Source organism: Lontra canadensis, unplaced genomic scaffold (genome assembly GCF_010015895.1).
Source record: "Lontra canadensis isolate GAN:19392208 unplaced genomic scaffold, GSC_riverotter_1.0 scaffold52, whole genome shotgun sequence".
Classification (NCBI taxonomy): domain Eukaryota; kingdom Metazoa; phylum Chordata; class Mammalia; order Carnivora; family Mustelidae; genus Lontra; species Lontra canadensis.
In genome coordinates this window covers 3,732,807-3,756,361 of record NW_022631046.1, presented here as the reverse complement: position 1 = coordinate 3,756,361, position 23,555 = coordinate 3,732,807, and the positions used below count along the sequence as shown (strand labels likewise).

Genomic DNA, 23,555 nt, shown 5'->3' with positions numbered 1-23,555 from the left:
ATATTTACCTATTAGAAAATTTGAGTTTGTTTCCAAACCATATATGGAAATGAGATTTAGAAAACAGCTATTTACTTGTGAAATACTTAATGCTTTTTAATTATGAAATTATGAACTAGCTTATATCCCAAAGTCAACCAGAACATTAAAAGATAAAATATCTTATTTTTTACTAGCCTATTTGGTTAATATACTAGAATTGAGGAAGAGAAATACTACACAAAATTTGCTAAGGTAGGCCAGCCTAGAGTTACAGTTACGTGTGAGGTCATTTATGATGAGCAAACAATGGATTAGGTAACAATCAGGAAAATTCTGGAAGTTTGAGTTTGTGTGCTTACTAGCAACCACTTTCAACATTTCTGCAAAGCTAGAGAAGGTATCTTCTAATTTAAATTTCTTTAAGAATTATCTATTGTGTAATATACTGTCGACAGGAGGTCAGTTTTAAAGGAATACTACTGATAGCCTGAAAGACTGGAAAAGAAATTCTTTTTCCCCCTTACACACTGATAGTTCTTATATTTGCATTCCTGCAATTCTCATATTAAAAAACATTGGATTAGCAGCAAGAGAGGTGAAAATGGCAGAAGTTGGGAATGACTGCTATTTCTTTTTTAATTCCACATGCATAAAGGTAAATATTATACAATTTACGGTACTTCACATACTTAAGCTTTTTAGTAGAATGAAGGAGGATATGGCAATAATTTGTATTGCTGAGTCAAAATTTACTCTTTTCCTGAAAAATACATATTTAAAATCTGAAGTAAAAGCTTATCATGTATTTTTGACATACTGACTTTGTCTGAGGAAATTAAAATTGTTATAGTTTCAAACATATTGAAACATTATATGATACATCATACTGTTAGTTAATATGATTCCAATCATGTTAATTCAAAAAGTTAAATTCAGCTATCAAACTTACTTTAATAAATCGAATTGATTCCTTATCTGAAATTCATTAACCCAGTTACTGAATTTTCCCATTAACAGTCTAACAGCAAATATTTGATAATATGGAAAAAAGGAAAAGAAATGTTATAAACAAATTGGCCAAATATGAATTCAAGTTTATAAGTCTAAATGGGAAAAAGATATTAAAGAGATTAGGGGGGTGCCTGGGTGGCTCAGTGGGTTAAAGCCTCTGCCTTCGGCTCAGGTCATGATCTCAGGGTCCTGGGATTGAGCCCCACATCGGGCTCTCTGCTCAGCGGGGAGCCTGCTTCCCTTCCTCTCTCTCTCTACCTGCCTCTCTGCCTACTTGTGATCTCTGTCAAATAAAATCTTTAAAAAAAAGAGAGAGAGATTAGGATTAATGGATCTCAATGAAACCAAATGTAGAAATTTGGAGCTTCATGTTCATGCCTAAATGAAAGACACATTGTGTCTGATTTAAAGTATTTTATCTCTGCTAGGAAGCCTGAATGGAGTCAATCTCTTTGACCATTCGAGTTTGATTCACTTTTTTTTTTAAATTCAGTTATCCACCTTACAGTACATCATTAGTTTCAGATGTAGTGTTCAATAATTTATGTTTCTTATAACACACAGTGCTCACTTATTTGCCTGTCCTATTACGATTAAACCTAGAGATGATAAATAATAATGGAATTTATATTCTATGTATGCAGAGAGTTTTGTCTGTTTTACTGCTGTATCCCCAAGTACCCAGCACCATGATCGATGGGTGTTAAATTCTCAATAAATAAATGAATACATAACAATAATAATAGCAACCACAATACCTTCTTCATATAATTTTTACAATCTGTGAGGGAGGCATTTATTCCCTTTTTACAGATGAGGACACTGAAGCACAGACAGGGTAAGGAATGTGTTAATTTTTGTTAACTTTTGTCAACTGTGGACAAATAATGGAACCAGGAATTCAAATATGGGTTTATCTAGCCTTGTCCAGTATCTTTTTTTTTTTTTTTAAGATTTTATTTATTTATTTGACACAGAGAGAGAGAGATCACAAGTAGGCAGAGAGACAGGCAGAGACAGTGGGGTTGGGGTGGGGGGAAGCAGGCTCCCTGCTGAGCAGAGAGCCCAATGCAGGGCTTGGTCCCAGGGCCCTGAGATCATGACTTGAGCTAAAGGCAGAAGCTTAACCCACTGAACCACCCAGGTGTCCCACTTGTCCAGTATTTTGTATTATGTGATCCACAGATCCACTTTTAAAGGGGGGAAATTGTGAAGACAGGAGTAAGAGGGTGAGAAAAAAATAAGAAAAAAACATGGAACATATATCAAAAGACAGAACTTCCTGGAATATTTTTATTGTATGTCATGCATCTCTCTGTCAGAAAGACAGCAGCCTGCAGCTTTTCCAAGTGTGGGCCTATGTGTAAAATACATAGAATTAAAAAAAAAAATGTAATAGCAGCCCATGAAAATAATCAACATCTGCTTTTGTTGGTATATGTATATATATTGGCACAATTGTTTATCTTATAGACCAAGGGTATAAAGGATATACATTTAATGTAGCATAATGTACTAATTACTTAAAATTCCACAGTAATATAAAGTTTAAGCTCCATTCACTTTCCCTGTAAAAACACACTTAACGATATCTCCAATAGACTAAGAAAACATTATCTAATAAAGATTACTAGAGATCATCTCCACCATTTGAATGTGGCTTGTGATTTTTAATGTTTTTTTTTTTTTCTAAAGATTTTATTTATTTATTTGACAGAGAGATCACAAGTAGATGGAGAGGCAGGCAGAGAGAGAGAGAGAGAGAGAGAGAGGGAAGCAGGCTCCTTGCTGAGCAGAGAGCCCGATGCGGGACTCGATCCCAGGACCCTGAGATCATGACCTGAGCCGAAGGCAGCAGCTTAACCCACTGAGCCACCCAGGCGCCCTGGCTTGTGATTTTTAAACAAAACAAAAAACTGGCCTTTTCCAGAAAAAGAAATGAAATTGTTCTGTCACTGGATTGTGATCAAGAATATCAGTGGTATCATATATTTATTCTGAATCATATGGACTAACTGATAACAAAAAATAGCATTTTATCAGTGACTTGTTGCATGCTCTGCTATATTATATTCTCAGTCTCTGACCAAAATTAAACAAATTTGCTAAAATTTAGACTCATGACCTTATTTTGTAAAGTATTTTTTTGTGATTCTAATTTGATGTCATATTTTCCCTAATTAATTAGCAACTTACTGTTGTTGAAGACTATCACTACTACACTGAATTTTCTATACTGTTTACTTTTTCCTTGCAGGGTTCCCAGTGCCGATTCCGACACTGTGAAGAGGCCCTTGGCAGTGACACTGTGTGCTCATTATGGAGAGAGGGAAAATGTTTAGATCCACTTTGCAGATTTAGACACATGGAAATGCAGGTAGAATTACTCACCATCATCATGTTTCTTAAAAGCATCTCCCTTCAATAAGACTGAGCTATGTACTCTTACAACACAATAGAGAAAAAAAAAATGATTCTTTCTTCCACTACTTACTTTTAGGCGTTTTGCATGCTGCTCAACTTAAATGCTTATAAAAAATGGTAGATTATATTTTAGAAATATCTATTGTATATTTTACATAGCATAGTTTAGAAATACTGAATCTCAGGAAACACACATGATCCTAAGTTAGTAATTGGGATAGTTTTGTCACATTGTACTGTGTTGTAGCACATTGTGTTTATTTTGAATGTGGCATCTGATCATTACATTTCCCCCTCCTCCTTTGTCTAGCAAAACTGCAGCATTTCATGCTTCTGGGAAACTCAGCCTCTTGGTTGTGTGAAGATCAGTTGTATCTTTTATCACAGCAAACCTCGCAATATCAATGGATTATTTTTGCCACCAAGTAGCAGTGAGTATATTTTTCAAATAACATGCCATATAATGTGGTTTTGGAATAGCAGCATAGAACGATACACTAAATAAAGTATGGCAAAACGAGTGTGGTTTAATAGCCAATGGATGGTTTGGGATGATTTTGCCAAGAAATATAAGTTAAAGCTTAGAATGAGCCATCAAGCAGCCACAAGATGAAGTGAAGAAAGTAAGTTACATTTTCTCCATGCATACTGAAAGTGGACTTTACTCATCTGAACGTGAAACGGCTACCGACCTCACTAGGCAGAGGGAAACTGTGTCTCTGCAAAGCGTCATACAGCTGGGAGCCAAGCTTAGAGGTCACCCCTTGCTGTTGCTCCCTGGGGATGTGCAGAAACCTGTCTTGCAGGTAGGGAGAGCAAGGGTATGATCTGAGCTACACAGTTCAGCTTCTAGAAGAAGTTCACAGATCACAGTTCAGCTTCTAGAAGAAGAGCTATATATGTGGCTCTTTCTAAGCTTCAACTGCGGAGAAAATGCAATCCCATTGCTGCAAAAGCTCTGGCACAATTCAGTCTTCCTAGATGGTACTGAGACTCTATTTTTTGGTGATCCTTGGCCTAGATACTGGGAAGAGGCTACAAAAGACACCATTCCCTCAATCAGTCAGTGGCAAGAAGCCTGCTTAAGAAGTTGGAACTTATTTCCCTGGTGCTATAGCTATAGCTATAGCACTCTTCTGCTATGGCTCTCATATTTTTCAAGATGGAATCCTTCCAGAAACAAGCTTACAAGATGTCAGTCCTTTGGGATCTGAAAAATTGGCTTCAGGTGATCCTTTGGCAAATGGTAAACATTAGGTCCCCTTATTATGTTCTTTTGGAAAACTCTGACCTCATGGTGTTCATCATATATACAATACCTTAATCAGTGATTCTCTTCCTCACTAGACTGTAAACATCATGAGGATGGAGTTTATAACTAATTTCTTTAGCAATCCTCTCCACAGTGTCTAGAGCACAGATGTTCAGTAAAACTGGATGAAGACATAGATGGATGGGGATGGATAGATGACTACTGAAACTACTGGGGACCCACTGCAGGGAAAGTGATTGCACCTACTAACTGATTAACTTGGCTTCATTGGTTTACACAGTGTAATTTTATTTTACTAGGAATGTTGTATTAAATTCCTTCTATTCCACCAATAGTTTGCTTCTTAATGGTCTATGATAAAATTAGCAATCTTTGGAACTAGTTCTTTCAGGACTAGAGGAAAACATCCTGTACCTCTGTGCAGTAACTTTTTTCCTTCTGTCCAGACACATTTCTGTGCTCTAGGAAAAAGGATTCAGCTTCCAGATGGCAGGGAATTAATGAGCTTGTTCGAATTATGTATTGAACTGCCATATCATCTGTTCATTTCAAAAATTACCTCAACACCTCAGAAAGTATAATTTGATCTTTTGTAGACCTGATCTTTCCTACAGTATTTCCAGGAATACCTATCTACCAAGATTCACATTAACCCAAACTAGGACCCATAAATCTTCTCACCTTAAATGAAGTTTACATTATAAGGTTGAGCCTTTATTGAAATCAACCTGTTTTATGTTTCAGTAAGTGCATGGAATTGATAAATTCAAGGTGGGGTTATCACAGTTTTCTGATAGCAAAATAGAAGTACCAATTCACATATAGCACTGTGGAATTCATATATAATTTTGTCCCTTAGGTTAAAATAAAATAAAATTGAGACATTTAAATACACAACCTGTAAGAATTTCTAGGGCTTCTGCTCAAGGAATTGAGACCCATCGTGAATCGGAGCCATGGCAATGCTATCTAAGTCACCAGCTGTGCTCTCCCAGAATGAGGTGCTTGCCAAAAGCAATTTTTCAATAGTCGATTTGCCATTGTGTGTCATCTCTAAGCACTAAGTGCAATTATCAAGAGTTCTACATTTTTTGTCTGAGAATATAAAACTGCCAGTTAGTCTTCCTGCAATTTAAACTTTAATCTGCTTGCAAATTAAAAGAGGTTTTGGACTCTTTTGAAAGAGACTTCATTTAAATATTGCTAAACCAGTCATTTAAAAAAGAAGCTTAATCCCTCTGGTTACCATGCTCAAGTTTAAAAGTAAATAACTACAAAACCAAAAGATAATGCTAAGAAAACATAATTCAGTTGATATTTGGTGGACATATCTGAGTACATTTCATATTTTCTTTGCAAGATGGTATGTACTCTTTCTTTCATGGTATATGTGAGAGGTTAGTGTATTCAGACAAACTCTGTGGTGAAACGTCTCAAGTTTTGTTAATGACAATTTATTCACAACACAGTTGCTCAAACACTGAAGCACATTCTCACCTTCTTGCCTAATTGCCATGTCATTCTATAATGAAAAACTGATCAGAATAATTTGATTCTTATTTTGATTCTTATTTTTTTTCTAAGTCAGTGTTCTTAAGGTACCTTGGATAGCTGACTATCTGGCCAGTTGAAATGAACTTTAGATCAGCTCACTTTAGAAGGTCTAGCCTGAATAGATATATGTACATGATCTTTTTATTCTAAGTCTTGGCAAACCACTGCTTACTAGATGGTTCCTAAGTAGTTTAATAAACACTTCGTCTTGAATATTTGAGTTGGTAAAATAGACTAATTTTTTGTGGAGGGGGGTGGAAAATAATTGTTAATGGTTATAAGAGGGAGGAAAAACCTGTTCAGCTCAATTCTTTCCTTTTTTGGGGAGAGGGGGGTGAGTAGAGAAAATGCCATAAGCCACACAGTGGTGGTGCATGGAACAATTTGTGTTGGGATGTTTATCCTGACTAGACACTGTATCTGTTTGCATCTTTGGTCCAAAGTGCTTCTAACAGTACAACAAAATAGAGGCAAGTACTGAAATGTCAGTTCTCTACACCTAACATTTGTTAGTTTCATTTGGGTCTGAGACCTCCACAGACTTTAGGACTGTATAAACTAAAATTTTATGATTTAACAAAAAATGAAGTAAGGTTACGAGAAACAAGAAAAATCTCATATTCAGTACTTTCAAATAATTTCTTATATATCCTTGTGGCAGCACTGTGTTGGGCACTTTGCATGCCTCACCACAGAAACCTGCCAAATACAGATGGGGAAACTGAGGCCTAGAGAAGCTAAGTATCTGAGGCACTGTACTTGAATTCAAAAACAATTCTGTCAGACTCTAAGACTCTCTGTGGCATTTCAAGAATATGTCATTTCTTTTGGCCATTTTAATGGACTCAACCATAAGACCTCCTCATCTGGCTTCTTCCTTTTGAGAGGCTAATTCTATTACCCTACCCTGCAGCCTTCTTTTTAAAGCTATTAAGATCCTTTGCATTTAATAGAAAACTCCTTTTTTTTCTCCTTTAATTTGTAGTAAACAGTGGACTTCTAGCATTTCTGAGTTAGGTGTTTTTCCATAAATAAGGTTTCCTCTTTCTCTTCTTTTCTCCACTAATTTGTGGCCACACAGTGGAACCTCTTCTTTTTAGTCATCTGAAGTCTAGAAGCTGAGGTACCATCATCTGGTGTTCACCTTATCTGGAGGTCCTCAGCTCTGATTTCCAACTATAATTACTGTGGGAGCTTAAAAAAAAACAATAACAACCAAAAATTAACAATAAAAACAACCAAAAAAAGTTCCCAGTCACCACCCAGACCACCAATTAAACCAATCAGTGTTAAGCCAGCCTTCAGTGTACATTTTTACTGCAACATTTTATTTCAAAAATTTTTAAAAGAAAAGTTGCAAGAATAGTTCAATGAACACCCATCCATGTGCTCTTAACCAGATGCACAAATAAACATTTTGTCAGATTACTTTCTCTTTTCCCTCTATTGTTGTTACATACATGTAAGTATTGTATTATATACATGCATATACTGTACCAATACATACTTATCCCCCCTTTTTGGAACCATTCAAGTGTTAGTTGCAACTATTAGACATTTCATCCCTAAATACTTCTGTATATGTCTTCCAAATTTATCTCATACATAAATACTCTATATACAACTATCATATATAGGAGGAAATCTAACAGTGATATGATACTAATGTCTGAGAGTCAATCCACAGTTTGTACTTTGCCAAAAACGTTTATTATAGTAGTGTTTCTCAAAATTTAATATTCACAGAAATTACTCAGAGATCCAGAAATCCAGTGAAATTGCAGTTTGATTCAGTATGTCCAGGCTGGGGCTTAAGTTTCTACATTTCTAACAAGCTGTCACACAATGTGTTCCCAGAACTATGTGTTGAAGAGCATTGCCTTATAACTATTTGTTTTGTTTTTTTTTTTTTCAATCCAGGATCCAATTAAGCATCATTTAATGCTTAGTTGTCATATCTCTTTAATATCTACATTTCTTTGTGTTTTTTTTTTCTTTCATATTGTTGACATTTTAAAGAGTTTGGTCTAGTTGCTTTGCAGAATACCCTTTAAATGGGAATTTATGTTCATTTGTTTTCTGTTAATCAGATTTAGATTAAACATTTTTTGCAAGAACAATACAATATATTGTAAAAGCTATGCAAGTGTTCTTAATGTCCTAATCAAACTATTGCATGAGGGTGTTCCCAAAGAATTAGTGAAAAGTGAAGAAAAAGAATTGGTGAGGAGCCTCTGCTCTGTGAATTATACAAAAATAATCACCATTTTTACTCTTTCAAGCAAAGGGAAGGATAGTACCCGATTCCCAAAGAACATGAATAAAAACAACTTATTTGGTTAAAAATAACTAAATTATTCAACCAGAAGATTCTTATAACCTCCATGTTTTGCCTGTGCATTTGTGTTTTAGTTAGGAAGGGATTTATAGCAGGAAGTAGTGCATTATAGTGATGCATGTCACCTAAGTGAAAAGAACTGGATTTTTTTTGGAAAATTGACTAAGCACAGACAATAGTTGTTTATTTTAGAAATACCTGGGCATGACATGGCAGTTTATCATATGGAATAAACAAGACTTTCTTGGTTGAAAAGTAATGATGTCCTGTTAACTGTTAAGAAACTCGTTCCCCTCCCTGTCCCCACTTCACCAAAATCAAAAACAAAAACAAAACGAAAAGCAGCATTTGCTAACTTCCAGAGAGCAAACACTCCTACATGAACAATTTTCAGTTACCAATGTAACATCAGTAGGCTTGCAAAAATAGCAACTGGTTCTCATTTGCTGATCTGAGCCCACTCCAGCACACCTCTGATTTTAAGAAGACAGACCCACCTCAGTTGGATTTAAGGGAAAACTGGAAATTATTAGCTCATGTAACTGAAGAGATAAGCCCAGAAGGGACCTCAACCCCCGCTGGATCCAGGGCTTCCTTCACCAACTCTTGGCTCTGCACTTCTTGCCATTCATATGTGGGGGCTGCCCCAGAAGCTCACATCTGGATCCTGGAGGCAGAATAAGCAAGGATGGAGAACCCTGAGTCAGACTGGGTTAAAATCTCAATTTGCCACGTACTTCCCAATAACCTTAGGCAATGGAATACCTCTGTGGCCCAGTTTTTTCATCTATATAATAGAGACAGTAATGAGGTTGTTTTGGATATTTTTGGATATTTGATGAATTAATATCTAATAGTTCAGATATCTGCCAGAATACCTGGCGAAGAGTAAGCACTCGGTAGTCTCATCATCAACATCATCATCATCATCATCATCATCATCATTATCATCATCATCATCATCATTTTAAATTAACCTCTAAAGAAAGAAATCTTTTTCAAGCTAAAGCTAAAGCCTTAACACTGAACCTCATCTAATGACATGGAAAACATGTTCATTCCTAGGAATGGTTCAGGCCAAGGGAATAGCTAATCCTGAGGTCTAGGATGTCATCATCACTCAAATTAAATGGATTGAAGATGTGGAAAATTTTCCCAAGGGAAAACTAATGTTCTTTGCCTCAAATGAGGGACGAAATGACTATGCGGCAAACAGACACTGATATTACTACATAATATTAAAAAAAAATCTTTTTCCAAAGTGTTAGACGAGATTTATCTGATCACACCAAAATTGGTCTTAATGGCATGGAACTATGCTTTGGGTAGAAAAATCAAGGTGACCAAAATGATCTATTTCTGTAAATTCATAGAAAATACATTACAGTACTTCCTTGAAATGCAAATCCCATGGGAAAGTTATAGTAAAACAGCAAAGGTATAATAATAAGTATCAAAACTCTTAGCATACCATTGTTTTAACCATTATAGAGAGGGTAAATTTAACTGTCTAAATGAAGTTTGGTTTGTTTTTTTTTTTTTGCATTACTTGATTACCAAGTAATTCACCTGAATTATTTGTTCCATATTTTAACTGGATAGTTTCTGATCACTAAATATATTTTCCTATACTGTAATTTTCTTCTTCTGAGGTATATTTTAATACCCTCAATGGAAAGGTATAATGAACTTTAGTCTTTATTTTTGATGAACTATTCCTTAAAACACTTTTGATTAGACTCATCATAAATTTAAATAGCTGCAAAAGTTCCAACATTTTATCAATACTGACACCTCGCAATTAAAATTTAATTGCCATATGATTTGATACTCATGATATATTTTTTAAAATTTAAAAATAATCTCAATCAAAATTCATATGGGTCTTAAAATTTATGTAGAAATTCTAAGAGCCAAGAACAGTCAAGTCTGCTTGAATAACAAGAAAATGATAGCACTTGTTTAACCAGATATCAGGGCCTACAGAGTGGTAGAGATTAGAAGAGTGTCCTATTCACCAAGGGCTAGCCAAATTAACAAATGGAATAGATTTGTTATACATTGCAGAGATGGATACCTGATTTATAACAGCTCTGATCAATAGGTAAAGGATGATCTTTTCAGTTAATGAGGGTAGGATGAATTCCTCTGACACCATAGATAAAAATCAATTCTAGGTAAATTATAAGCCAATATATAAAAGGTCAATCTTTAAAGGTTTCAGAAGGTAATAAGAACACAAAAATATTAACTATTAAAGAAATGATGTATAAATTTGGATACATTAAAATAAAAATTTGTATTCACCAAAAACACCACTGAAGAATGAAAAGATAAGCCATAGAAGGGAAGAAAATATCTGCAGCGTATGTCGTTACATGACTGCAGCATATGTTGTTACATGACTGCAACAAAGACTTGAATTCAATATTTGAAGAAAAATCAAAAGAAAGAGAATCTGGAGAACCTAATGAAACAGGTTTCTCTGTACAGGCATTATAGGCATTCAGGCTGGATAGTTCTTTGTGGTAGTGGCTGTGAGGTGGTGTTAGGAATGTCGGTGGGGACTATCCTATGCATTATAGGAGGTTTAGCAGCATTTTTGGCTCTTACCCTTGAGACGGCAAGAGCATCTTCCTAATTGTGACAACAAAAAATATACCCAGCCATTGCCAAATGTTCTCTAGGGGAAGGAGTAAAATCATCTCTGGTTGAGAACCACTGCGCTAGGACATGTAGAGAAAGCATAAACAAGATTTTGAAAAATAAGAAATCCAAATGTCAACCAACAAATGAAGCACACCCATTATCTTGGCAAAAAGTTTAAATCTACCCACTGTTGGTAAAACAAAGGGTATTAGGAATTCTTGGGCACTGCAGTTAGTTTAAACTGAAACAGGCACTTGGAAAAACAGTCTAGCATGATCTCATCAAGAAAAAGCTAGACATAATTTAGGCCAACCAACTCTGTTTTTTAAGCATATATCCTAGAAAAATTCATTCCCATGTGTACATGGATACATGTAAAAGAATGTTCACAGCACCTTTTTTTGGTAATGTCCAAAGGCTTGAAAATAACTTAAATGTTCAATAATAGTGTGATATATAAATAAATTGTGGCACATTCATTCAATGGATACTATAAAGTAATGAAAATAAATGAATAAAAGAAATATGCAAGCAAGGATGCATCTCAGAGTTAACATGTTGCATGATGGAAGACAGAAAAAAGAACACATACTCCTGATTCCATTTATAAAATGTTCAAAAATAAGCAAAATTAGGGGCACGTGGGTGGCTTAGTGGATTAAGCCTCTGCCTTCGGCTCAGGTCATGATCTCTCGGGGACCTGGGATCGAGTCCCACATTGAGCTCTCTGCTCAGTGGGGAGCCTGCTTCTCCCCTGCCCCCGCCTGCCTTTCTGCCTACCTGTGATCTCTCTCTCTCTGTCAAATAAATAAATAAATAAATAAATCTTTAAAAAATAAGCAAAATTAAGCTTTATTTTTAGAGATGCACACCTAGTAGTGAAACTATAAGAAAAACGACAAAGCGATTATTAGAAATCAGGATGAAGATACTTATTGTGGGCAATGGAGAAGGAAAGTGATATAAAGTGCTGAAGACAGGGACTATTACTTTTTGACATAAGTGTTGGCTTTGTGATGTTTATTACATTGCATATTTTATGATTTGTGCACACTTCTGTACATGTGTTATATTTGACAGTTTTCAAAGGGTAATAAATACTTTAAACATTTCTTTAAAAATTAAAAGAAAACTTTCCTTTTCTTAAAACTACTATTTTCATTTTCTTCCTTCACAATTTTTTTAAGATTTCATCCATTCCTTTGAGAGAGAGAACACAAGTGCATGAGTGGCAGGAGGGGCGGAGTGAGAAGGAGAAGCAGACTCCCCTCTAACTGGGGAGCCTGACATGGGGGTGCATGCCATCACCCAAGATCATGAGCTGAGCCAAAATCTGATGCTTTGTCAACTGAGCCACCCAGGCACCCCTACTCTTTCACATTTTTATCCTAAACTAGTATTTTTATGCTTGAGTTTATTGATCCACCTGTCAAATTTAAGTATAATAAAAATGTACATATAAGTTGAAATCTAAATTTTTGTTTTATTTTCTAGGACAGTAAGGCTCCACACTATGAAATCTCATAGTCATTAACACATTTTAAAACACATTTCCTTAGGATTGTTATTATTATAGTTATTATTAATACATAATTTATTAAAACAACATAATTATGCTGCACACTGATAATTACTGCACATAAGAGTAGACTTTTATTGGAAAGGTATCTATTAATGAGCTAATGATCAAAATTATTCCCATCTGTTTATGAAGCAGAAAGGCATATAGCTAAAAGTAATATCCAGAGCTAGCATATTATCCTAACTTTTCTAAGAGAGTGAGGAGATAGTTAATATTTTATAAGCTGGAATAAAGTAAGGCCTGATTTTAATAAGAACATTTCACAACATTATTCGATAAAATGGGTTTTAACTACCTGGTGGAATAACACTCAATTGGAAGAAAATAATTTCAAAATATTTTTTATGCATGGGTTTTATCTAAGATATCATGAATAATTTGGCAGTCCTGTAAATAATTACACCTGAATTTAAAAAACTGTGATTGTAGGTTGATGTTCAAAAAGGTATCATAAGGAGTTTCATAGATATATTCCTCAGTTAAACAACAATAGTTGATGCAAGTTATATATTAAACAAAAAGTAAAGTGTCTGGAAATTGTCCTAAGGGCACAAAGCAAGAATTTATTTAAAAAATCTATTCAGGTCACCTGGGTGGCTCATTCAGTTAAGCATCCAACTGTTGATTTTGTCTCAGGTCATGGTCTCAGGGTCATGAAACTGAGTCCCACATCAGGCTCCATATACAGCACAGACAGTGTGGAGCCTACTCAAGATTTTCTCTCTCCCTCTCCTTCTGCCCCACCCCCCGGACTTGAGCATGGTCTCTCTCTCTCACACACCAAGAAAGAAAAAAAGAAAGAAAGAAAGGAAAGAGAGAAAGAAAGGAAAATTTATTAAATATCAGTTAGTATTAAATATCAGTTAGAACGACAAATCTTGGGGTGCCTGGGTGGCTAAGTCAGTTAAGTGCCTGCCTTCAGCTTAAGGCATGATCCTGGAGTCCTGGGATTGAGTCCCACATTGAGCTCCCTGTTCAGTGGGGATCCTGCTTCTCCCTCTGCCTGTTGCTCCCTCTACTTGTGCTCTCACAAAAACCTTATTAAAAAAAAAAAAAAAAAAAAAAAGAACAGCCCATCTGTGGTACTTGAGTCACCACCCACTCCTCTCCCACCCCCAGTACAGTGTGAAAGAAGTTCTACTCTATGTGGGTTGAGCCAAGAACACAGGGTACACTCTACCTCCAGCTCCCTACTGGGGACTATGGTATCTTCCTGGGAGGAGCAGGCAGCTAGCATTTCTTATACTCCTCAGTTACAGCTTCATGTTGAAAGAACTGTATTTTTCAGGCAAGAGAGGCTAAGAATTCTGGGTCTTCTATCCAGGACTACTCATAGAGCAGAAGTTCTGTTACAGAGGTAGCAGGCAGAGAATTACAAGCCCCCAGTTGTCCAACTGCCAGAAAGGGGCAAACCATAAATATCAGAGGTTACCAATCCTGCCCAGTGCCTGCTTATAAACCAGGGGTATCACTCCAAGAGAAGTGAGTGACTGTCCCTGTTCCCAATAATGGCACTGCGGTTTTGCTTGAGCAAGAGAGATAAGCTGTAGGGGCAGAGAACTCTGAAGCTCTCCAAAAGAGATCTGAATTTATCTGGAACAGAACAGAGTATGGGAAAGTTTATCATGGCATTCTAGAAAACAATGGAGAGTTTGGGGGTAAGCAATGATGAAGAGACTGGTAGCTCCATAAGAGCAACAAGCTAAAACGAGAGACCAGATAAGAGTTGAACAAATACAACCAAGGGAAGAGTTAAGAAGAGCTGTCCTGAGATTGGAACATACTTGAAAGATTGGCCTCAAAGACTACCTCTGCAAAGGGATCAGAACTTAACTGAATCAAACGGTGAAGCAGTTTATGCCCCAGTGCACTGATGGAAACAACAGAGGAATCAACCCGCAAGTAATGGAGTCTGACAGCTGGGAGTGAAACTGACAGAGGTAGATAGCTTAACGGAGAAACCAGGGAAAGAGACAAAGAGAGTACTGGTGGAACCATTGTCATCCATGGATTTATCAAGCCTGCATCCTCTGAGGAGCGACATCAGGTGCTGCACACTGTGGGAGAAAATAGATTTTTTTTTAAATAGTTCAACCAAGTCATTAACATATTAAAAATCAAACAACAACAATCCTGGGGCTAGGGGTAAGAAATCAAGATCTAGAGTTGCTACAATACATTGTGCAAACTGTCCAGTTAAAAAAAATGAATAGCAATTTATGAGACACACAAAGAAGCAAGAAAGTGTAACCCATACATAAGAAATAAATGTAGGCAACAAAATGCCTTGAGATGGCTTGGATGTTAGAGTTAGCAAACATAATTTAAGCAGTTATAATATGTTCGAAGACATACAGAAAACCATGCTTGATGTTAAGGTAGGTATAATGTCTCAATAAATAGAGAATATCAATAAATAGATACAAACTATGAAAAGAACTGAACAGTATAATAACTGAAAAAAATATTAGAGGGCTCAACAGGTTTGAGATGACAAAAGAATCAGCAAACTTAAAAATAGAATAGAGATTATACAGCCTGAAAAAGAGAGAAAACAGAAATAATGGTTGAAAATTCCCTAAATTCAGGGGCGCCTGGGTGGCTCAGTGGTTAAGCCTCTGCCTTCAGCTCAGGTCATGATCTCAGGGTCCTGGGATCAAGTCCCATGTTGGGCTCTCTGCTCAGTGGAGAACCTGCTTCCTCCTCTCTCTCTCTCTCTCTCTCTCTCTCTGCCTACTTGTGATCTCTGTCAAATAAATAAATAAATAAATCTTCAAAAAAAAAAAAAAGAAAATTCCTTAAATTCAATGAGAAATATTAATCTACATGTTCAAGAAACAACAAATTCTAAGTAGGATAAGTCCAAGGATATCTGCATCCAGACATATCATAGTTAAAGGGTTAAATGCCAAAAACAAAAGCAATTTTGGAAAAGAACAAAATAAACATGATTAGTCACATATTAAAGGAACCTCAGTAGGATTAACAGCTGATTTCTCAGACACGTTGTTAATCCAGAAGGCAGTAGGACATATTCAAAATACTGAAAGGAAAAAAAAAAAAAACCATATACACTTGCATTTGTATATAATTGTATTTTTGAGTTTTTGGCAATAAGAGCATAAAGGAGGCATCTGAGAGCAAACCTATATTATGGTAAGGACATGATACCAGGTGGTGACTCAAATCCATAGGAATAAATGAATAGAATCAAGAATGATAAATAAGAAGGTTAATATGACAAACCCTATAGATACACATTTTCTCTTCCTTCTCTCAGCTTCTTTAAAAAATACAAAATTAAAGTAATATAACAATGTATTTTTGGGTTTGTAACACATATAGATAGAACAACAGCAGCACAAATTGGGAGGAATGAAGAAGGAATAGAGCTATATAGGAATAACCTTATTATCTCTAGGGGGAATTAAATAATATAAATCTGAAGTATATTTTGAAAAGTTAGGAACTATTTGGTAAGCCCTAGAGCAACTCCCCAGAAGATACCTTTAAAAATATGGAAAAATCATAAAAATAATTAAAATGTTACACTAAAAAAATATAGAGGAACAAAAAAGAATGCAGCAAGTAAAATGACAGATAAAAATCCAACTATATCAATAATAACATTGAATGTGATTTGATTAAAATACAATAAAAAGGCAGATATTACCAGATTAAAAATAAGGATCCAACTATATGTTATCTATAGAAGATACACTTTGGATTTAAATACACAAATAAGTTGAAAGCGAAGAATGAAAAAAGATATCCTATGCAAACAATTACAAACTACAAGGAAACAGAAGACTTGAGCAACTATAAAATAGCACAACCAAACAGACATCTATATATTATAGCATTTCTTCTGAAGACTCTGGGAGAGAATCTGTTCCCTTGCCTTTTCCAGTTGCTAGAGGCTTTCTGTATTCCATGGTTCATATCCTCCCTCCTCCACCTTCAAAATCAGCAATGAAAGTCAAGTCCTCCTGACAACTGCATCACTCGACAGAGCTTCCATGGTCACACCACTTTCCTGGCTCTCTTCCTCTGCATCTCTCTCCCATTAGTAAAGACCCTTTTGATTACCTTGGGCCCACCTGGATAACTGAGAACAAACAATCTGCCATTTTTAAGGTCAGCTGATTATGTCTTAATTCCACCTGCAGCCTTAATTCCTCTTTCCCATATAACATATACATAGGTTCTGGGAATTTAGGACATGGACATCCTTAGGGGGGCATTATTCTGCCTACCACATCATGATTTTCTCCTGGTAGAAATGTGTATAAATTAAGGTAACAGAGGGTTTGAGGTAGTTTGGTTCATCAATAAAGGAGGATTTGTCTTTTGGGCAGTGTATTCTAGTATATTCTCGCATGAATGAAGGGCCTTTATTGTACAAAGTGGAGAGAAGGCTATTGTGAACTCAAGCCTGTTCTTAGGCTAACCAACTTTAGGGGAAAAATAAATGTGGAAATTAAGGATCTGAAATAGGATTCATTGGTTTCAAATTATTAGAATGGCACACCTAAAGATTTCCTATAACCCAGGACCCTAGTTAGATGATCATTCATTCGGGGTAGTGGTTTCCAAATGGGGCTGATTTCATAATTACCTGAGACTTTTAAAAAATGCAATTAGATTTTCAGGCTTTAATCCAGTCCTTCTAAATCAAAGTTCAGAAAGCAGAGACCCAAAAGATGTTTTAAATTTCTTTTTTTTAAAGATTTTATTTATTTATCTGAGAAAGAGTGAGAGCACGAGGGGAGGATAAGGGCAGAGAAAGAGGGAGAAGCAAGCTCCCCACTCACCAGGGAGCCCGATGTAGGGTTTGATCACAGGACTCTGGGATCACGACCTGGTCCAGTAGCAGATGCTTAACTTACTTACCCACCCAGGTGCCCCTGTCTTGAATAATTTCTTTAGTTGATTCTGATAATTAGCCAAATTTGGTAACTACTCATTTAGAAAACAAAGGGGATCGAATTAGTGATAATAGATGATTCATGTGTTCGCTAAATTTTTCTATTAATTGCTTTCTAGTTTTAAAGTTACAGGACATTTAAATATGACCTAGAGCTTTGGACAGTTTAACCAATGTGCAACCAACAGAGAAATTTGAAAGTATCATTCTTTCTCATGTCCAAGTAATCATGCAGCCCGACAAAACTAGAACCATTGGATGTTTTTCTCTTTTGGGCATATATACTTTGCCATTATGAGCTATGCCTTATTTGAATTTGTCTATGTTAATTTGTTGTAAAGTGATTAATTTACTCTTATTCCATAGGTACAATCAATGTAAGAATACAGTAATACTTTTTGGTCACTTGGCATTTATACCAAAATTGTGATATGCCAAGTCATGGTTATAATTCCTATCTAAAATCTATGAATTAGTGTATTTTCTGCACCTTCCAGGCAAAATGTTGATATTTATTAGATTAATAACCTTTTCAGAAATAAGATAAGACACCTTTTAATAAAATGTGCAGTAAATTAGGAGGACACTGTCGATCATTGAACATGCACATAAAATGTATCTTAAAAAGACTGAAATTTTGCATTTCCTCTGTAGGTATCACACCACAGAAAGAGAGTCAGGAAGGAATTCCACCCTTGACCCAGAGTCAGGAACCCCTGAAACCTCAGGAGAATATATCACGACCCATTCACCATCCTTTAGTTTTAAAAACTAACTTTGAGGAAGAAGAGGAGGAAGGAGATGAACAAAATGGTTAGTAAGGCTTTTCTCAGATTTACAACGCATACTCAAAAGCCCTACTTTTTTTTTTTACATATTTTTTTTAACTGTGAGAGGTTCATAACATAATATGTTAGGTAGATTTTGGTAAGAAAATAGATTAAATATTATTAAGTATATTCAATTCATTATGTTCCAATTTGATCTATGTCTACACATGCTTATGATCATTTGGATTGGAGGGTTTTTGTTGTATGATGGCTGGGAGATACATTTCATTTAAATTTGTACAGTTACTTAAACTGATTTTTCTAATACATGAAATATAGTAACTCGACACATTTACCAGTATGCAAATTATTGATTTTAAAAATTAAAAAAAAAATCCATGAGAACAATGTCTGGGGTTTTTCATTCTGATGTAAATATTTTCATATTATTTGTCTTTGGACAACTTATTTAAAAAAATATATATCCTATAGATGCTTCTAGTTTATGGACAAAGACTCCTGAAGAGATTGAAGAAAAAAGAGCAATAAAGGAGATGTGTTACAAATCTGGTAAGAAATCAAACATTTGTGGATTTTCAAATGCTTGATGTGACAAAAACACTAACCCCCTACTTTTCTAATGGGAGATTAGGTGAATACTACAGATTCCATACTCCTCCAGATATTTCATCATCAAAAAGCATAGCCTCTACAGCAGACAAAGAAATAGAAAAGCCTTTGGAAAACGGCAGTGAATTGCAAGAAGGTAAGGAATGAAAAGACAGCACTTCAAGGTGCTGTGTAAGAGATACTTGGTGTGATAGGCTGTGAATTATTTAGTAAGATGTAACTAGAGTTAAATGATAAAGAATACATCAGAATTGAGAATGAGGAGGAAGTGCTTTCATCAGATGACCTATATTTAATAAGAAAAGCTGCAGTTAATGTAATTAAGCTTTCCTCAAGGAGCTAAAGAACGAATAAGCTTCATAGGCGCATGGTGGCACTTCCCCCCCCACCCCCGCCCTGACCACGCAAGTCATTCTGTAAATAACTTGCTTCTACCATTTATTTTTCTTTGCAAATAAATCTCCCTGTGAAATAGGTGCATATTTTTCTCTGTGAATAGAAAGGACAACCTAGCCCTAGAAGGACAAAAGGAGATCAGAGAACGATGTTAGTGGCAGAACAAGGATACATTTGTTCATTGAATGAGTACCTTTTGTGTACCAGGCAATTTCAGAAGCAATGCAGGTGGATGATTCCAAGGCTGGGCCTTTCATGGGTCTTGTGTTTTGGTGAATCTTGTTTTAATGCTGGTAAACAATTTGCCCTTGAAGGCAAGATAAATGCATTATTTTCTGGATATAAAACCAGAAACTCAGTGAAAACCCATGGATGCCACGAGTTTATACAGTTGTCTTGCCACTAGGATGAGCTGAAAAGTTTTGCTGCAGTAGGAGATTTGAATCCCTTTCTCTCCCTAAAAATTAAAAAAAAAAAAAAAGATAGTTGGGGGAAATCTCTCAACATCAAGATGAGGGTATAATGAAATAGAGGATCAAGAGTAAAATGCCTGCCCTTAAAGTACAGATGTGGCAAACTAAACATATGGCGGTAGGTGGCAGCAACAGACCATTAGATGTTGGAATGACTGGCAAGACAGCTGAGAGGTGGGCACCCTAGCCGGAGAAAGGCACACTGCCCACATTAACTAGACAAGGAAAAAGAAAACAAAACAAGTTAGCAAGGAATATAAGAAGGGCAGATTAGAAAGATAATTACACGTACTTTCACTTTATATTATGGTTTTAAAAGTCTTTTGTTTTTAAATAATTTCAGTTAATTCATGATAGCCTTTGCCAGATTTCCCCAAATGTTAGTATTTTACACATTCAATTTTTCACTCTTTCTCTAAATATACACACTGTGTTTTTTTCTAAACACTTTGTGCAAGAGTAAGTTGCAGATATGATGCCCCTACATAACTCTCACATTGGTATAAATATCAAAATCAGGAAATTACCACTGATAGCATATTATTTACAGGATTTTTTGAAATAAATTTCACCAGCAGTACCATCAATGTTCTTTATGGCGAAATGAACTTTTTTCCTGATTTAGAATCCAATATAGTATCATATGGTACATTAGATTATCATCTCTCTCTTATTCTGCTTTTATTAGTTTATTTTAGAAGAAAATTATCTAGAGATGTATAAGAAAAACACTAAGAATTATTTAATTCTGACAGTATGATTTTCATTTTTCAGTGGTAGACTCATACTTTTCACTCAACTTGATCATGATAAATAGATATAATCAAAAGAAATATAAAATTAATTATATGAAGAACACATGAAACCAGTTAAATATATTACACATACATAATAATGTGAGATTCTTTAAATTTTTAAGTTGCCATTTAATAAATAATCCACATAGGAAAGTAAACTTGCTTGTTATTTTCTTGATAATTACAAGATTTATTTAAAATTCCTATCAATTTACAGTTCATCATATAACTATGCAAATAATACTTATATTAATTTTTGACTTTATACTGTCATCATGAATTCTACTTTAGATTTATATAAGTGCCTATGGCTCGTGGGGTGATTTTCTCTTCTTTTTCCTTTGCTAATTTTTTAAAAAAAATTTTTAGGGGATGGTCTTACAGTTCCAACAAAATTTAGCCTATTTGAGAGGCAAGGTGAGATAAAAACATCGTTGGATAGGAAACCAAGGACTGACATTGCCGCTTTTGAAAATGGAGGTGAGTTAAGTTATTCCTGGTTGATTCTGAATGTATCGCCATATAATAAATGATTCTGAATTTCCTCTCATAACTAATTTCATTTTTTCAAAATCTTTTGGACATTTTTATTGTTGGTTTTGGGTAAGGAACTTGAGGACTGGAATTGTAGGTAATCAGTTGCTGTAGATGAATCCCTATAGGAGAATGACATGTGATGTGCACTCTGTGAGTATTTGTAGATTTTATGTTTAAACAATCAAATGTTTAAACAATCAAATGAGTGGATGAATGGAGACATTTTTATAGAATTTACAGATGACTGGACGTTAATATGCTGGATGAAAGAGCGAAATTTAACAAGGTAAACTCAAACTGTGATACACATAAAATCTTGCATTTAAGTTCAAGACATTAATGGTAGGGTTTCTTCAAGTTGGGAAAGACTTGACATGATACAGATTGTGAAGAGAAAAATAAGTGTTTTTTGTTGGCCACAAGGTTTAAAAATGATTCAGTACTGGGTGTCAGTTACCAAAAACTCAGGTAAACTCACACTGAATTATTAGGAATAGTATAGGAAGATAATTAAATGTGGTAAGTCATTTAAAGTTCTCAGTAGTGTCTGACATATAGAAAAATGCTCTATAAATGTCAACTATTATTATACTAATTCTACGGATTTCTGTAATGGTAGTCCACATGAGTGTGTCATTTTAAAAGAAGGTTACTTGAAACATATTTTATGTTAGGGTAACTTGTATGGTGAAGAATCTGGAAATTAAGTATACAAGTAGTATTTAAAGCAATTATGGATATTTATCTTGGAAAATAGAAGACCTTTAAGGAGCTAAAAATTGCTCTCATATATCTGAAGATGTTATATTGAAGATAAACTATACTAACTCTGAGTAACTCTAAAGGATGATAAAGGGTAGAAGTAAAGATTTATATATGTTAAAGGAAAATTGTGTTGTCTATGTGAATTTCTTTGGAGTTATCTCTATGTAAGCATACATACTCTAATCTAAGCATATGTAATATGTGTGGAGATGTGTGTGATTATCACTGAGAAGTATTTAAAAAAACCGGGAAAAAGGTGTACTATAGAAAAGGATAATCTTGTGTTGGAAGATAGTTCTGTAGAACTTTCTGCCACCATGGCCACTGACCATAAGGTATTGTCATAGGAGGTGACTGTTATGTTCCACAGAGGATCATATTTCTTGGAGTAGATGAAAATAAAGCTTTAACAGAAGAGAAGGAAATCACCATATCAAAATGTTCAAATAATAAAGGTAATGAATCATCCTATAATTTTAATTCATTCATAATTTGGATAGGTATGTTAAATACAAAACTTGACACTTGTAGAAACCAAAAGAAGAGGCGAGATAATAAATAAAAATATGCATTGAATACAGTGAACAGGAGTCAAAAACTCTAAGTTTTCAGTCCTGGTCTGTCCCTTATTGTTTGACCCTGAGACCATCTCTTTTAGCTTCAGTTTCCTTATCTAAAATACTGGCTTGTTGAACTCCATAATTTCTAGGAGTCTTGCTATCTCTACTGTTAACTGGTTCTGTTAAACAGTAAAACCAAGTCCTCTTTAGTTTCTTTTTCCAACCAAATACTCAGTGTGATTGAATTTTCTTAGGGAGATTTGTTTGTGAAGACTGTGAAGAGTATTAATCTCATGATGTCTGTGACCTCTCCATTTTATAATTATTACTAGTCTGTGAATAATCAAGAGATATGATAACAAAATCCATCCTTTACAGTTTTAGATTACCGTTACACCATGCTTAGAATCCCCCCGCTCGTACCTCTCTGCTAGGCAGTTCTCTCAGACTAACCGTATAGCTGTCCTGTAATTAGAGGGCTTTACATATTCTCCATCCAAATAATAACAAATTTCATCTACCATTTTCCCCACCGTTAAATAAATGTTCTCAAGAGTAGGTTAAGGCACTTATGATCAATGGCAAATGACATGTAAGTCTCTTCCTCGCTCTCAGAGATGCAAACACTTTGCCCAATCTATCAAAAAAACAAAAACCAAAAAAAACGAACAAAATTCTTACTACACTAATAACAGTTGCTACAATTCGCATTTGGCTGTTTAAATTTAAACTAAGATGAAATAAAACTAAAAAAAATCAGCTCTTCAGTTGCATTAGCCATGTTTCGAGTGTTCGATATCCACATGAGACTAGCGGCTATCATTTTGTACAGTACAAACTGAGATAATTTCCATCATTGTATAAAGCTCTGCTTGGCTGTCCTGATC

The 23,555-nt window shown here is 35.2% G+C and overlaps 1 protein-coding gene across 4 annotated transcripts in view; it reads left to right on the top strand.

Moving 5' to 3' along the window:
• Window positions 1–313: 313 nt before the first annotated feature.
• The window catches only part of CUNH12orf50 (chromosome unknown C12orf50 homolog), a 31,021-nt gene continuing 7,779 nt past the window's right edge, over window positions 314–23,555 (top strand). For 3 of the 4 annotated variants that reach the window (XM_032874147.1, XM_032874146.1, XM_032874145.1), the window contains exons 1-8: window positions 392–637; window positions 3,251–3,370; window positions 3,728–3,848; window positions 18,395–18,553; window positions 19,003–19,080; window positions 19,163–19,276; window positions 21,176–21,286; window positions 22,456–22,563. In XM_032874147.1, coding sequence (XP_032730038.1) covers window positions 584–637; window positions 3,251–3,370; window positions 3,728–3,848; window positions 18,395–18,553; window positions 19,003–19,080; window positions 19,163–19,276; window positions 21,176–21,286; window positions 22,456–22,563 — 865 coding nt within the window. In that variant the 5' untranslated portion in view covers window positions 392–583. The other variant, XM_032874148.1, reaches the window with a different exon arrangement.